Source organism: Cyprinus carpio, unplaced genomic scaffold (genome assembly GCF_018340385.1).
Source record: "Cyprinus carpio isolate SPL01 unplaced genomic scaffold, ASM1834038v1 S000006585, whole genome shotgun sequence".
In the NCBI taxonomy this organism is placed as follows: Eukaryota; Metazoa; Chordata; class Actinopteri; order Cypriniformes; family Cyprinidae; genus Cyprinus; species Cyprinus carpio.
The window spans coordinates 1061687-1079022 of record NW_024879238.1 but is presented as its reverse complement, the minus strand read 5'-3'; the positions used below and the strand labels follow the sequence as shown (position 1 = coordinate 1079022).

At 39.8% G+C, this 17336-nt stretch overlaps 1 protein-coding gene across 7 annotated transcripts in view; it reads left to right on the top strand.

Annotated features, from left to right (window-relative positions):
- The window catches only part of LOC109113160 (SRSF protein kinase 3-like), an 80040-nt gene extending 65036 nt beyond the window's left edge, over positions 1 to 15004 (top strand). For 3 of the 7 annotated variants that reach the window (XM_042754681.1, XM_042754687.1, XM_042754688.1), the window contains 7 exons: positions 111 to 378; positions 2171 to 2905; positions 2998 to 3098; positions 7931 to 8038; positions 8111 to 8180; positions 10563 to 10655; positions 14564 to 15004. In XM_042754681.1, coding sequence (XP_042610615.1) covers positions 111 to 378; positions 2171 to 2905; positions 2998 to 3098; positions 7931 to 8038; positions 8111 to 8180; positions 10563 to 10655; positions 14564 to 14748 — 1560 coding nt within the window. In that variant the 3' untranslated portion in view covers positions 14749 to 15004. Of the gene's footprint in view, positions 1 to 110; positions 379 to 2170; positions 2906 to 2997; positions 3099 to 7930; positions 8039 to 8110; positions 8181 to 10562; positions 10656 to 11253; positions 11344 to 14563 lie in introns of all 7 variants that reach the window. The other 4 variants (XM_042754689.1, XM_042754683.1, XM_042754682.1 and 1 more) reach the window with 4 other exon arrangements.
- The last annotated feature ends 2332 nt before the right edge of the window (positions 15005 to 17336 follow it).

The window sequence follows — 17336 nt, the reverse complement described above, 5'->3', positions numbered from 1 at the left end:
GCTGCGCTGGATAGTGTGACTCTGAGCAAACGAGCATCTGCTGAAGTATGAGAGAACAAGTGCATGAAGTGTGTTTGTCTGAGTTGTCTCCTGTGGTTTGGCGCCTCCAGCAGGTGGGGAAAATATCCCAAAATAAAAAGAAGAAGCTGAAGAAGAAGCAGAAGCGGCAGGTGGAGCTGCTGGAGAGACGCATGCTGGAGATCGAAGCTCTGGAGCGAGAGGAGAAGCAGAGAGCTGGTGGCGCGTCGGACACCACACACTGTCCCAGCCTGGCTCTGGCGGACAGCGAGGATGATGAAGAGGATGATGAGGATGCAGATAAAGACGAGGAGGCAGAGGGAGAGAAAGTGCGGCCTGTCAGACTCACCAACCACACATGTGAGTTCAGTCTAGACTCTTTTAGATCATTTATAAAAAATAGGTGTTGATGAAAGTGATCCCTTGGTTTTAGGAATGTAAACAAATCTTGCTTCCCTAGACCAAATATGTTCTTTTTAATCTTGGAAACATCAAATATTTCCTGTGTGATCATGTATGCCACTGTTGCTTCCTTCTCAGTCCCTTGTTTAAATGGTAGATCATTTGTTCCAAAAGCAGAATCATTTCACATAAACACTACTCTGTCTCCAGGGTTCAGTGTTTGAAGTAACGCTTTCTGTTTACATTTTTGGCCAAGGATTTATCCTAACGTGCAGATGAAGATGGATCAGTTACTGTCAGTGTGTAGCACTAGTTCATAATGGATAAACTGCTAGTGATGATCAGACGATCTGATTCTCTGGACTGCTGCATGTTGAACCAGTTGAAGATGGTCTGATTTTCTGTGATTGCATTAGACTCCAGTGAGTCTTTTAACGATGAAGTAGATTACTCTTGTAACTCTTTGGAGAGGTTTGTCTCCTCTTCTAAGAAAAAGCATCCAATTCCATTAGTTTGTTCTGAAGATCTCTTGATTTTGCTGTCAAGCTGTTCTTTTTTTGACATTGTTTATTATCTATGGCCATTTGTTGTGGTGGTCAAGTAAAGTCAACTTTATTTATATAGTACCTTTAACAATGCAGGTTTTGTCAAAGCAACTTTACATAATTAAATAGGACAATAGTGTGTCAATAATGCAAAAGGACAATAGTAAATACTTATTTTTCAGTTAAAGGCAGTTCATCATTAATTCAGTGATGTCATCATCCAGCTCAGTTCAGTTTAAATTGTATCTGTGCAATCAAGTCAACGATATCACTGTAAATGAAGTGTACCCAACTAAGCAAGCCAGAGGCAACAGCAGCAAGGAACCAAAACTTCATCGTTGACAGAATGGAGAAAAAACCTTGGGAGAAACCAGGCTCAGTCGGGGGGCTAGTTCTCCTTTGCCCAGACGTAACCAGCAGTTCAATTCCAGGCTGCAGCAAAGTCACATTGTGCAGAAGAATCATCTGTTTCCTGTGGTCTTGTCCCGGTGGTCGTCTGAGACAAGGTCTTTACAGGGAATCTGTATCTGGGGCTCATCTTGTTGTCCTGGTCTCCGCTGTCTTTCAGGGATGTAGAGGTCCTTTCTAGGTGCTGATCCACCATCTGGGCTGGATACGTACTGGATCCGGGTGGCTGCAGTGACCATCTGATCTGTATACAGACTGGATCTGGTGGCTACGGTGACCTCGGAATAAGAGAGAAACAGACTAATATTAGCGTAGATGCCATTCTTCTAACGATGTAGCAAGTACATCGGGTGTTATGGGAAATGTTCCCGGTTCCGGTTTACCTATTTAATGTAGCCTAAAAATCCTTTAACGGATTTGAGTAATAGAAATGTGTTAGTTTGTTATGTGTAAGCCAGGTTAAAGAGATGGGTCTTTAATCTAGATTTAAACTGCAAGAGTGTGTCTGCCTCCCGAACAATGTTAGGTAGGTTATTCCAGAGTTTAGGCACTAAATAGGAAAAGGACGTGCCGCCCGCAGTTGATTTTGATATTCTAGGTATTAACAAATGGCCAGAGTTTTGAGAACGCAACGGACGCTGGTGGTCTTTTCACAAGGTCCTAGAAACTCTGAACTGACAGATCTTCAACTTTCTTTGTGTATTTGTAGTATGACAACATAAAGTTTGGTTGTGTATTGTTTTTTGAGTTGATGGCTGTCTAAAGTGTTTCCTCATAGATATGTCTCTGTCTCTCAGGTGCGGAGCCGGATCAGGATCAGCAGGAAATAGAGGAGAACGAGGAGGGTGCTGACATCCTTCCCACTGCCAACTGTCCTGCTGAAGAAGAGTCACACAGGCGCACACACACTCCACCTGAGCGACAGGACACTCCTGAGAATGAGGACGAGTGTGAAAACTCAAAAGAACAAGAGCAGGATGGAAATGAAGACGTGAGAGAGGAAGAGGAAGAGGAGGATAAAATAGAGGAAGAGGAAACGGAAGCCACACCCTCACAGAGTGCCGAGGATGAGCTGAAGACACATGAGTTTTCAAACGAGGAAGAAGCAGATCCACCTAAAGAGATGATAGAGAGACAAGAAAACGTGGTGGAGGAGCATGAAGATGAAGAATATGACGAGGAGGCAGAGGATGAAGACCAGGCACTGTCCAGCAAGGACCACAACAACACCTGTAAAACGAACAGTCACGTGATCACGTGTGTGCAGGAGCATCTGTCCTCGCCTCTGCTCTGCCCTCTGGTGGAGTCTGAGGTCAGCACGACCGACCGTGATGCTTCCGACGCCTCGTACGAACTTTTCAATGGAGAGACCGCGCTGACGAACGGAGCTCGGCACCGCGGCACCACGCCACGCTTCCCCGAGCTTCCTCTGGATCCCCAGATGGACAACTGCGAGCACGACGAGGCCCAGGCACTCAACACCAACTGCAGCCGAACAGTGTCCTCGTCCAGCACTGGAGACACGCCCAAAGGTCAGACACACTTCATACATGCATACATACACGACTTCTGTTTCCTTGACCAGGTTAATAAGCTCTCTGTGCATTTATCTGTCTGTCGGCAGCGAGGGTCAGAGCGGCCGATCTGCTGGTGAATCCTCTGGATCCGAGGAACGCAGATGTTCTGAGAGTCAAAATCGCTGATCTGGGCAATGCATGCTGGGTGGTAAGTAGGGCTGGGCGATATGATGATATTATCGTATATCGACAATGTCTTATAAGTATCGCGATGTTGATGTCAACAGTCAATTAACAGACGATTATCGTCATTATCGGAAAAAACTGACAAACGATAAACCTGGTGGTATGGTTGTTGAAAATATTTTTTATTGCATAGTAGTATAGTTAAAGTTAATTTTTTTTTTGAATGATGGAATGAAATAATTAAGTAGGAGGGTTGGAATTGAAAAGCTATTCCAATTTCGGAAATCAGATCAGATGGGTAAGATCAGCAATCAAATTACTTGTTATAAAATTACATTTCGATTCTGTTTCTCGATTTCTGTATGCGCATTTTGATTTCAAAAGATTCAAGTGCAAGAAAAGGAATAGAACCACCAGTCATTAATGTTAATCAAAGAACAAAATAAACGAAAATCCCTCACTGATCTTTAATGAATCACTTTAGTAACCTCAGTTTATATTTTATTTGCCTGTTGTTCGGCGCTGACTACTGTAATGGCAACGTGCATCTGTGTATGCGATTATTTTGGAGATGCATTCCAGTATAATTTATCCTTTTTTAGGTTATAGGCCTATTATATTTTGATCTGTAGTTTAATAAAAGTTAAACAGAAAAAAGACAAATATTAGCACTGCATGTTTCTGAATATTTATTTAAACAGACTGTATAATGATGAAAAACCACAAACATGACAGTTTTAATTAAAATATGCAAATTCCTTCTGTGCGAATTTCAGTGTAATATTTTTACAGATTTTTAAAACTGTGTATACAGTATAATTATGTTTAATTAAAATGAGATATAGCATTATAAATTCTTAATTCATTTGCAACAAAACTATAAAGTTGTGTTGCAAACAGATGAAGACATCAGTAGGCTTCTCAGCTCGCCCCTCAACACGCGTTTGGAGTTTCGGCAGCCCGACACTGAATATTATATTGTGGGCATTGTATTTTCATTAATAAAATAAAAATGAAAAAAATAAAGAAAGAAATTACCCCTACTTCTAAATGGATAGAGCAGTTATTTTTATTTTGTTTAAAACGGGCCAAAAGAGACCTCCGAACTAGGGATATTCATATTAATTGTTTAACCGTTAACTGCAAGTAAGAATTTCGACCGATTAATACAATCAGTTAAACCGTTTAAAAGGTATTTATTAAATTATTTTTTTCCAAGTTTTTTTCCCCAAGTATTTGTTTTAAGTTTGCTGCATGAATATTGCTACACATATTTAACATCTACTGTACATCTATAATGTCTAGGCTATATTCATGTCTATATTAAATGTGCGCATTTTCAAGTGTTTGCGTGGCGTGTGGAAGCTGAAAAGGCGCATGCTTATACTGCATGACAGTTAACATGGAGGCGCCAGTGCGATTGCTTGCACTTAAAATAGGCCTACTCCAGACAAGAATAATTACATTGTTCGAATCTATTAAGGGTCTACATTTGTTTGTGTACACTTACAATAACAACAAAACGTTGTATGCTTTAAAATTATTTAAGCAAACAGGATACTATTTCTGCCATGTCGGTTCCTGTAAAATTGAGTATGTCAACAATTAACCGAAGCTCTGTTGCCTCACAGACATGAGAAATATATCTATAGAACGCAAAATGTTTTAATAATGAACCAATTCAAACAGAAAACAAATAAATCTATCAACAGGCTGCATGAGCGCCAGACTGTACCCTCATGTATGTTACTTTTTTAAAATAAAAACTAAACAATTTGTGTATTGAGGCAGGCCTGCTATTTTTATTTGACAGAAATAAACTATGCTGTTTCTTCAAAGCTTCAGATGGAGTCAGTGTGTTTTCGTTCCATTTTCATTTGATTTATTTAAGAGAAAAATATTTAGTGTAGTGTGACGGGGTGAAGAAGTACACAACACGAGGATCAAGGTAAGGTCCCCGAAGGGTGGATTTTTATTGAGAGTCGTGAAGGGGAAATAGCCAACTTGAGGGGTTTCCGGTGCTCAGTGCTCGGCCTTCTCTTCTCCTTTAATGTGCAGTGCTGTGTGGGTCCGTGAAGTCCGTGTCCTGTGAGGGCTGGCGGTCACACGCTGCTGTCTGGAGAAAACACAGAGAACTGTTAGCCGAGTCTTTTGGAGACATATCTCACCTCTGTGTTCGTCGGCGCCGCTTATAAAGCCCGTCCGTAATGGGCCGCAGGTGTGACCGCTCAGCCCATAATGAGCAGGTGCAGGTGTGCCTGCTCTGTTTCCAGGGCGACGCTGATGAGAGCTCGGCACACGCGTCACAGTAGGTATTTATTTATTTTATTTGTTTTATTTATATTATTCAGGTTTTTTTTTTTATATTTTCAGAAACTCTGCAGATGCGTGAAAATATGACGATGTGTGAATCCAGGTTCTGTTGTTGATCTGTTCTGTATGCTGCTGTTTGGTCATGTTGAAATAACCCTGTTAAAAAATGTTTGTATATTTAATGGGTCAGACACTCACTCATTAATTCTATTTTTATTCAATGCTAATTTAATAGTCTGATCTTATCAGTTAATGGTTAATGCTCGGATAACGAGTGGCGTTTGTTGGTCGGGGAAATTAACCAAAATTAATATCCCTACTCCAAACTAGTAGGCTATACCAGAAAGTAAAAAAAAAAAACCTTAACGTTTTTGCTCAGAATTCGTTTTTAATCCCTGCATGATTTTAATCACATGATAAATATCAAAAAGAAATAGAACCATCGGAAAATAGGCATATTTTATTCAAGAAATTACTATAACATCAACATGCATATACAGTGGGTACGGAAAGTATTCAGACCCCCTTAAATGTTCACTTTTTGTTATATTGCAGCCATTTGCTAAAATCATTTGTTAATTTTTTTCCTCACTAATGTACACACAGCACCCCATATTGACAGAAAAACAAAGAATTGTTGACATTTTTGCAGATTTATTAAAAAAGAAAAAATGAAATATCACATGGTCCTGAGTATTCAGACCCTTTGCTATGACACTCATATATTTAAATCAGGTGCTGTCCATTTCTTCTGATCATCCTTGAGATGGTTCTACACCTTCATTTGAGTCCAGCTGTGTTTGATTATACTGATTGGGACTTGATTAGGAAAGCCACACACCTGTCTATATAATACCTTACAGCTCACAGTGCATGTCAGAGCAAATGAGAATCATGAGGTCAAAGGAACTGCCTGAAGAGCTCAGAGACAGAATTGTGGCAAGGCACAGATCTGGCCAAGGTTACAAAAACATGTCTGCTGTTCCTAAGAGCACAGTGGCCTCCATAATCCTTAAATGTAAGATGTTTGGGACGACCAGAACCCTTCCTAGAGCTGGCCGTCCGGGCAAACTGAGCTATCGGGGGAGAAGAGCCTTGGTGAGAGAGGTAAAGAAGAACCCAAAGATCACTGTGGCTGAGCTCCAGAGATGCAGTCGGGAGATGGGAGAAAGTTGTAGAAACTCAACCATCACTGCAGCCCTCCACCAGTCGGGGCTTTATGGCAGAGTGGCCTGACGGGAAAACCTCTCCTCAGTGCAAGACACATGAAAAAACACCTGAAGGACTCCAAAATGGTGAGAAATAAGATTCTCTGGTCTGATGAGACCAAGATATAAAACTTTTTGGCCTTAATTCTAAGCGGGTATGTGTGGAGAAAACCAGGCACTGCATCATCACCTGTCCAATACAGTCCCAACAGTGAAGCATGGAGGTGGCAGCATCATGCTGTGGGGGTGTTTTTCAGCTGCAGGGACCAGGACGGACTGGTTGCAATCGAGGGGAAAGATGAATGTTGCCAAGTACAGGGATTATCCTGGATGGAAAACCTTCTCCAGAGTGCTCAGGACCTCAGACTTGGCCGAAGGTTCACCTTCCAACAAGACACTGACCCTAAGCACACAGCTAAAATAATGAAGGAGTGGCTTCACAACAACTCCGTGACTGTTCTTGAATGGGCCCAGCCAGAGCCCTGACTTAAACCCAATTGAGCATCTCTGGAGAGACCTGACAATGGCTGTCCACCAACGTTTACCATCCAACCTGACAGAACTGGAGAGGATCTGCAAGGAGGAATGGCAGAGGATCCCCAAATCCAGGTGCTGAAAAACTTGTTGCATCTTTCCCAAAAAGACTCATGGCTGTATTAGATCAAAAAGGGTGCTTCTACTAAATACTGAGCAAAGGGTCTGAATACTTAGGACCATGTGATATTTCAGTTTTTCTTTTTTAATAAATGTGCAAAAATGTCAACAATTCTGTTTTTTTTTTCTTCTGTCAATATGGGGTGCTGTGTGTACATTAATGATGAAAAAAAATTAACTTAATTTTAGCAAATGGTTGCAATATAACAGAGTGAAAAATTTAAGGGGGTTTGAATACTTTCCGTACCCACTGTATCATTCTTGCAGTCACTGCCAGAATGTCCAACTTCACCATGATGAACTTAAAATTGGTTTCTAATTTTTTGCTCAACAGTTCTCCTCACAAAACAAAATTCATTTCAGAAACAAATTTAACAGCAAAGCTAATGTTTTAAGCACAAACTAAGAAAAGTAAAATCAAACTTTGTGGCAGTAATTAAGACCAAACTGAACATGGTGTGTGTTTATGGTGCGTGGGGGGGGGCATGGTGGAGGTGGAACTTAGGTAGACGATATTATCGGATATCGCAATATTTTGTAAGGCGATTATCAATAAGATATTTTTGACATATCACCCAGCCCTAGTGGTAAGATGTCCTACAGAACACTTCGACTGTCCATATGATTGTAAATACCTGTGTAAGGCTGGACATGAGCTATGTGATCAATGTGTTTCCAGCACAAGCACTTCACGGAGGACATCCAGACGCGGCAGTACCGCTCCATCGAGGTGCTGATCGGAGCGGGATACAGCACTCCCGCTGATATATGGAGCACAGCCTGCATGGTGAGTATCTGACCGTCATGCGTATGCTGCCTCTGCGTCTGTCACTGAGATTGATCTGTCTGTTGTCCACAGGCGTTTGAGTTGGCCACTGGGGACTATCTGTTTGAGCCGCACTCTGGTGAAGACTACTCCCGTGATGAAGGTACTGTTCAGCCTCCTGCATTATGAACCTAATGCTCAGAATGGTGTAGAGCTCATACTGCACACCATAAACCGAAGAATGTTTGCGATGACCCTTGATTTTCTACAAACAAACAGCTTTTTATGGCTAGGGATAAAGTTAAGCAGACAAGTGTTTTTAACATGTTTGCGATGACCCTTGATTTTCTACAAACAAACAGCTTTATTGGAAAATCCATGAGGCTAGACTGACTGAATAGAATACTGAGTCATAAAATGTACTATCGGATTTTAACTGAGAGAATCAACAAGATCGATCTGTGATCAGCGTGAACTTTGAACAAAAAAATTGATGACTCAAAAATCTATTTTTTGAACTTAAGATTAAATTGTGGATGAAAATATTCTTACTGATGGTTCATGGGTTGATCAGAGTGCAGTAGCCACTAGCTACATGGTCTTTTATTTAAACATTATCAATTGCCATGATGTCACTTTTGTGGGGATTGTCATTCCTTAGCCCTAAATAACTGATTTGTATTTGAGGTATTTTTTAATTCTTTTAATGTGTTTTTTATTTCAGGTCGCGTGGAATTCTGTTGGCACTGCGGCAGCTTCTGTCACGAAAACAATTCCTCGTTATGTATGTAAACATACCTGGCAATAAAGATTCTCATTCTCATTCTATGCTAGACATTATGCTAGAAACACAAGTGAACCAATCAAATTCAAGTGTTGTTTCTGAACTGGTCAGTCACTACATGACGAGATCATTTTAAAAAAATGCATGGCCAGAATTCAGTGAACCTATTGTTATTGTATAGGAAGATGCCTTGAAAATTCAAAAATTTATGCGTCAAAGCAACTTTTTGCCACACCTGCCAATTACGCGCTCTTTTTGCCCAAAAACAGGAAACAGTGCTAGAAATAACTTAACATATTTACAATGTTTTTTTGCCTGTTGGTGTAGTTCCCTTAATTTTATCTAGTGTAATGATAGCCATTCAACATTGCAGTATAATTCATCACCATCATTTTTCAGTTTTAATAGGCTACAACTTTTAATTTTGTAATATTTGTAATGCAATCTTCATATAAACTATATATGTCATGTACATGAAGTGTATTCAAGCTACGCAAGTTAATAGAGGATTAGGACAGCGACAAGGAATTTGTCTTTTTCTTTTGTTCAAATTAACATCAGTGACAGAATGGAGCAGGTTTCACTTGGGAAAAATCAGTGCTTGTCTCTTTAAAAACATGGGGCATATGACTTCCTCTGACACACAGACGGAAACCAACTCATTTAAGACTTTCATAATTCAAGGCTGCATTTACAAGTCAATTGTGCTACAAGAATGCATTTTGACAAAACGGCCTGTGGTCTTGTCCCGGTGAAGCGTCTGAGACAAGGTCTGCTTACTAGGGGATCTGTCTCTGGGGCTATAGTTGTCAGCTGGTCTCCCGCTGCCTTTTCAGGGCTGTCACTGCGGTCCTTTAGGTGGCGCTTAACCCCAAGTGATGTGATGCAGACATACTTGGGGACTGAAGGATCTGACCCTGATTTTTATCAAACAAAAGCTTGAATTTATGGCGTAGATGGATAAATTAATGATGTAGACAATACACGGGTTGATTGGCTACTAATGCTTTTTTAGGACATCAGACAATATCACGATTGATTTTAGGACTACATGTTCACGTGACTACTGGAATCCATGACCTTCTAATGATGTAGCAAGTACTTACAACAAGGGTCAATGGGAAGTGTGATCAGCGTGATCTTTGAACCTAATTAATGTCAGCCTAATTGGAATTTTTTGATTAGTTTTATTTTTGTTTTTTGTTTAGTTTTTTTTTTTGAATTTTGTTTTAAGGTTGATATTTTTTATTTGTTGGTTAGTTTTATTTTTTTGTGTGCACTAAGAGTGTGTCTGCCTCCCGGACAATGGTAGATGGTGATGTAAGTGTGAATCCAGATTTGGGCGCGCTGCATAGGAAGAAGGAAGTAGCCACTGAGACAGTTTTGAATTTGAAAGTTCATAGGTCATTATCAAGATTGCCAGAGTTTTGAGAACGCAGAATCACGTGGAGGACTATAATGTAACAAGACACAACGTTCAAATACTGAATACTGTCAAGTATTTCAGGCCCTTTCTGAACTACACACACAACATGACGAGATCATGCTTAAAATCAACACGTGCAGTTCGCTAATATGCCATTCTGCTCAGGTTGAATTCTGTAAGCGTAGCGTAACTGTTAGCATTCAGATTTCAGATTGTGTTTAGTGTTTTTTGCTGATACTAAACTTCCGCTTTCTCCCTTCTGATCACTTCCTCCGTATTTTCCCATCATGCTTCCCTTTTCCTTTCCTTTTCCTCTTCCTCTCTCTCTCCTGTAGATCATATAGCTCATATCATAGAGCTTCTTGGCTGCATTCCTCGACACTTTGCTCTTTCTGGAAAATATTCCCGGGAATTCTTCAACCGGAGAGGTAGTGTTAGAGACAGAGGGAGGACGGACGCACACACACACACATGGAAAGATTGCAGCTTTATGGCTTGATGTTAGAGGGGTCATGATTTGAATTTTCACTTTTTTACATTGAGTTTTTTCACCAATTTTCAAAATATATGAAAATGAAGAAACGACAGCAATCGTCAAAATGCCGGGCTCTGCTGTAGGTTTCAATATAAGATATTGAGAAAAATACGGCCACATAATTAAGAAAAAGACAAAAACCTGCTTGTTCACTTACTGTTAGAAGGATAAGCTAATTTCTTAGAGGTGCGGGTTGTGCTGAGGCAAGAAACTTGCAGTTTTTTTTTATTGTAGAATAATCTCTTATATGTGCAAATATCAAGGGCATTTTGATTTTCCATTTCATGACCTCTTTAATGACAGGACATTCGGTCCTGCAGGTCTAATCTGAATCGGGCTGGTTTTACCCGGACATCAGACCTGTGTGTGTGTGTGAGCATCCGTCCTCCTGCAACCCTGCATGAATAACTCATGTTGTGTGTGTGTGTGTGTGTGTGTGTGTGTGTGTGTGTGTGTGTGTGTGTGTGTGTGTGTGTGTGTTCGGGGGTCAGACCACATCGCTCTGATTATGGAGTTACTGGGAATCCCCCACAAGATCATGCCAGCAGGAAAATACAGCCGTGAGTTCTTCTCAAAGAAAGGTAACACTCACAGTCTGGCGTCCGGCTCCGCCATTGAGGAGCTTTAATTCAGTTTGTCAAAGGGTTCAGCTCTGAGGTCTGTTTTCTTCCACTCTGTCATCAGATACAATATAATAAATGATACCGGATTGGCTGATGTAGATCATTCAAATATAGCGCAATTAGTGCTGTCACAATTAAGACTGCAAAACGATTAATCGTGATTAATCGCATTCAGAATAAATGTTTGTTTCCATACTGTATGTGTGTGTAAAAATGTTTGTTTGTTTGTGTGTGTGTATATATATATGTGTATTGCAAAACGATTAATCGTGATTAATCGCATTCAGAAATATATATGTATATATATATATATATATGTGTCTGTGATGGCAAAGCTGAAATATGTATCACATGATATATATATATATATGTGTCATTATAGAGTTATGTGCTTAATATATATATATATATATAAATTTTTTGTAATAAACCCAATATATATGTAGTAATTTGGGGTATATATATATATGTGTATATATAAATTGTAGTGTATAATATATATATTATATATGTGTATTTATTAGAATATTATGTAAATATATATATATGTGTATATATGTATGTATATATATTAGAATGATTTCTATATATGTGTGTGTGGACACTAGGCTGGGATATGTGTGTATATATATTGTGTGTATATATATAGTGTAATGTATATATATGTGTTTTCTGTATATATAAAAATGTGTGTCAAAATATACTTTTGGTGTGTGTGTGTGTATATATATATGTGTGTATATATATGTGTGTATATATATATTTATATATTATATGTATATGTGTGTGTGTATTATATATATTTATATATATATTATATATTATATTAATATAATATATATATATGTATGTGGTACAGGGTGTATATATATATATATACATACAGTGCCCTCCATAAGTATTGGAACAGTAAAGACAAAATTGTTCTGTTTGCTGTGGAGTCAAGAAATCTGTAAATAGTGGTGACAGATATGTGAATATGAGACAAAACTACAGAATGTCACATTTTATTGATACAGTGCCCTTATTAAAGACAAAAAATTGGGCTGTGTGATTCAACACCAAAAAAGATGTTTTACCAGATGCTTTAAGAAGATCAGCACTTTTAGAGTTTCATCTCTATCTGATGTGAGCATAAGTATTGGAACAGTTGCCTCACAGCTCTTTCTAAGTGTACAGCTGTGTCCTGTTGCATTAAGTCTTCAGATATTAACAGCAGGGAATGTGTCTTATCCATTGATTCTGCATTCTAAGTCTTGCATTCGATGATGACACACACAAACTAGGATTAAGATGAGGAAGCCGACTCTGAAAGAAAAGCAAGCAATTTGAATGCTAAAAGAAATGAGGAAGTCAATTAGAACTATAGGAAAAATCATGGAGAAATCAAGAGTTGGGAAACTACAGGCGACATCAGCAACCAACGAGGACCTGACCGGCTTAGATAAACAACAGTAGTTGATGACAGACAATCATAAAAGCTGTGAAAATGAACCCTAAAATAAATGTCTGTGAAATCACCAACAACCTCCAGAAAGCTGGGGTGATGCTCTGACAATCTACAGGCTGCAGGAAAATTTGACACAGAATTACAGAGGCTACACAGCAAGATGCAAACCTCTGATCAGCACCAAAAATAGAAAGGCAAGACTCTTCACAAATGTGAGTCAGTAGAGTTTTGAACTGAGTTGATGGACCGATGAGACAAAGATTAACCTTCATCTAAGTGATTGGAAAGCAAAAGTGTAGAGAAAAAAGGGAACTGCAAATGATCCTAAGCATACAAGCTCATCAGTAAAGCTTGGTGGAGGTGGTGTCATGGCATGGGCACGCATGGCTGTCTCTGGAACAGGACCTCTTCATTTTAATGATGACTTAATGTATGATGGCAGTAGCAGAATGAATTTGGAAGGGTACAAAATCATCTTGACTACCAATATTCAAGAAAATTCCACCAGACTCATTAAATAGCACTTCATATTGGATCAGGACAATGACCCAAAACACCCTGTCAGTTCAGTCAAGGACTATATCAGGGCAAAGAAATGTAAAGTCTTAGATTGCCCAAATCAATCTCCAGATTTAAATCTGATTGAACATTAATTTCACCATCTGAAGAGGAGACTAAAGACAGAAACTCCCCAAAACAAGCAACAGTTGGAATTGGCTGCATTAAAGCCTGGGGAAAGCATTTCAAAGCATAAGACCAAGAGTCTGGTGATGTCTGTTGGTTGCAGACTCACTGCTCTGATTGCATGCAAGGGATCTGCAACTAAATATTAGCTTTTAATCTGCCTTAAATTCAACTGTTCCAATACTTATGCTCACATCAAATAGTGGAATGAACTCTAAAAGGGCTGTCCTTTTTATTTGGTAAAACATGTACATGTTGAAAGACCTAATAATAAAATGTGTCATTCTGTAGTTTTGTTACATATTCATCTTTTAATCATATTTGCAAATCTCTTGACTCTATAGCAGAGAAAGCAGTTTTGTCTTTACTGTTCCATATATATATATATATATATATATATTATTTGCAAATCTCTTGACTGAATATTATATATATATATAATATATATTTATATATATTTATATTTGGGCTGCCCCCTATAAAATATTTTAGGCCCCCTAATAGTCGACTAACTGTTAGTCGACCAGAAGAGGGAAATGAGATCATCCAAGGAGCGTGTGAATGCTATGGATTTATTTTAAATATTTTTAATGTTCTTTAATGTTATCCATAGTTTTTTTGTGGCTCTTTTTTATGTTTTTATTTTTATTTTTTTGAAGTATCGGTTCAGGCACCGGTACCGGTTTAAAAGTATTGATATGGCACTGATATCGTAAAAAACCCAATCGATACCCAACCCTACTCAAATATGGCTTTTCATCTGAAAGATGTAGGTAGTAGTAGCAACTTTACATGGCCGCTCAATCTAATGTTAACCTAGTGCTCTATTCCAATGATTGTGTCTTGCATTAAACTTAATAATGTGGGTGGGTCTTACAGTAATAGTGTGGGCGGGTCTTACATTAAACGTAATAATGTGGGTGGGTCTTTGCAGTAATAGTGTGTCTTGCATTAATAATGTGGGTGGGTCTTTGCAGTAATAGTGTGGGCGGGTCTTGTGTTAACAGTGTGCAGCAGCAGCTGATCTGGTGTGTTTCTCTGCAGGTGAGCTGAGGCACATCACCAAGCTCAAGCCCTGGTCTCTGTTTGACGTGCTGGTGGAGAAATACGGTTGGTCAGCTGAGGACGCCGGTCACTTCACACACTTCCTGCTGCCCATGCTGGAGATGGTGCCGGAGAAACGGGCCTCCGCCTCAGAATGCCTCAACCACCCCTGGCTGAACTCATAGCACTTTGGTCCCTCAGACTCATCAACCCCTGCAGCCCCGTCCTGAACTGCAGATGCCGTCATCAGAGAGAGAAAGAGCCAGAGAGAGGAGGCGTCAAAGGGGCGAGGGTGGGCTTCAGCATGTGCACAGACATACTCACAAACACTCACATGCACAAACACACACAAATACTCACAAACACTCATGCACTCACACATACTCACAAACACTCACAGTCACAAACACTCACACACATACTCACAAACACTCACATTCATGCACTCACACACACACATACTCAAACACTCACACTCATGCACTCACACACACACATACTCACCAGTTTTGGGCAAGCACACACACACATACTCACCAGTTTTGTGATAGTTGTTTTATCTTTTTAATATTTTAAAGTTTATGTTCTTTTATGTTTTTTTTATATTTATTTTAGTAGTAGTTAGTAATCGCCCTTCTTGTCCCGTGCCGCGCTCTGTTGTGTCCGGTCTCACGGGAGCAGGTCTCTAATCCACTGGCACTTGACTCCTTCAGCCAAACTTTACTGATCAAAAAACAAATATTTATAAATTCACACAGATTACATTTATGTGAGTGATCATTTATCTCAGTGACTGCGAGAATGAGAGTCACTGACACCGCTGTGTGTGTGTGTGTGTGTGTGTGTGTGTGTGTGTGTGTGTGTGTGTGTGTGTGTGTGTGTGAGAGAGAATGTGTGCGAGTGTTTGTGAGTACAGGTGCATCTCAATTGACACCGCTGTGTGTGTGTCAGTAACTCAACTCAAAATGTGAAATCAATGCACACAGACTGAAGTAGTTTAAGTCTTTGGTTCTCTTAATTGTGATGATTTTGGCTCACATTTAACAAAAACCCACCAATTCACTATCTCAAATTAGAATATGGTGACATGCCAATCAGCTAATCAACTCAAAACACCTGCAAAGGTTTTCTGAGCCTTCAAAATGGTCTCTCAGTTTGGTTCAGTAGGCTACACAATCATGGGGAAGACTGCTGATCTGAAACTTGTCCAGAAGACAATCATTGACACCCTTCACAAGGAGTGTGTGCCAAACATTCATTGCCAAACATTCATTGCCAAAGAAGCTGGCTGTTCACAGAGTGCTGTTTCCAAGCATGTTAACAGAAAGTTGATAGGAAGGAAAAAGTGTGGAAGAATGAGCCTTATGAGGATTGTCAAGCAAAATCGATTTAATAATTTGAGTGAACTTCACAAGGAATGGACTGAGGCTGGGGTCAAGGCATCAAGAGCCACCACACACAGACGTGTCAAGGAATTTGGCTACAGTTATCGTATTCCTCTTGTCAAGCCACTCCTGAGGAGTCTAACCTGGGCTAAGAGAAGAAGAACTGGACTGTTGCCCAGTGGTCCAAAGACCTCTTTTCAGATGAGAGCAAGTTTTGTATTTCATTTGGAAACCATGGCCCTAGAGTCTAGAGGAAGGGTGGAGAAGCTCATAGCCCAAGTTGCTTGAAGTCCATTGTTAAGTTTGCACAGTCTGTGATGATTTGGGGTGCAATGTCATCTGCTGGTGTTGGTCCATTGTGTTTTTTGAAAACCAAAGTCACTGTACTCGTTTACCACAAAATTTTAGATCACTTCACACTTCCTTCTGCTGACCAGCTTTTTGAAGATGCTGATTTCATTTTCCAGCAGAATTTGGCACCTGCCCACACTGCCAAAAGCACCAAAAGGTTGGTTAAATGACCATGGTGTTGGTGTGCTTGATTGGCCAGCAAACTCACCAGACCTGAACCCCAGAGAGAATCTATGGAGTATTGTCAAGAGGAAAATGAGAAACAAGAGACCAAAAAATCACTGCAGATGAGCTGACTGTCAATGTAAAATGGGCTTCCATACCACCTCAGCAGTGCCACAAACTGATTGATTACATGCATGCCACGCCGAATTCAGTAATTAAAGCAAAAGGAGCCCCTACCAAGTATTGAGTACATGTACAGTAAATGAACATACTTTCCAGAAGGCCAACAGTTCACTAAAAATGTTTTTTTTTTTTATTGGTCTTATGAAGTATTCTAATTTGCTGAGAGTGAATTGTGTGTTTAAATGTAAGCCAAAATCATCACACTAATTCACTAAAAATGTTTTTGTATTGGTCTTATGAAGTATTCTAATTTGCTGAATACATGAGTTTCACCATTTGAGTTGAATTACTGAAATAAATGAACTTTTCCACAACATTCTAATTTATTGAGATGCACCTGTATGTGAGAGTGTGTGTGTGTATGAGAGTGTAAGTGTTTGTATGTGTGAGTGTGTGTAAGCAACACAAACTGTTAGTTGGTGTTTCTGACAGGAAGCCCACCCTAGTCCCTCTGCATGAACCATCACACCCACCATCCAATCAGATTCTGCAGTGGAGCTGTTTACAAACCTCATCTCTCTGTCACACACACTGCCCTGGGAAATATGAATCCTGAAGACAAAGAGATGCTTGGGTTGTGAAGTGCAAACGGATGGGCCTTGGCGCCATTGACTGTTTCCCATCTGGATTAATGTTTTGATTCGAAGCTTTGATTCCTGATTCTGTGGCGGTGCTCTGCTCTTTCTCCA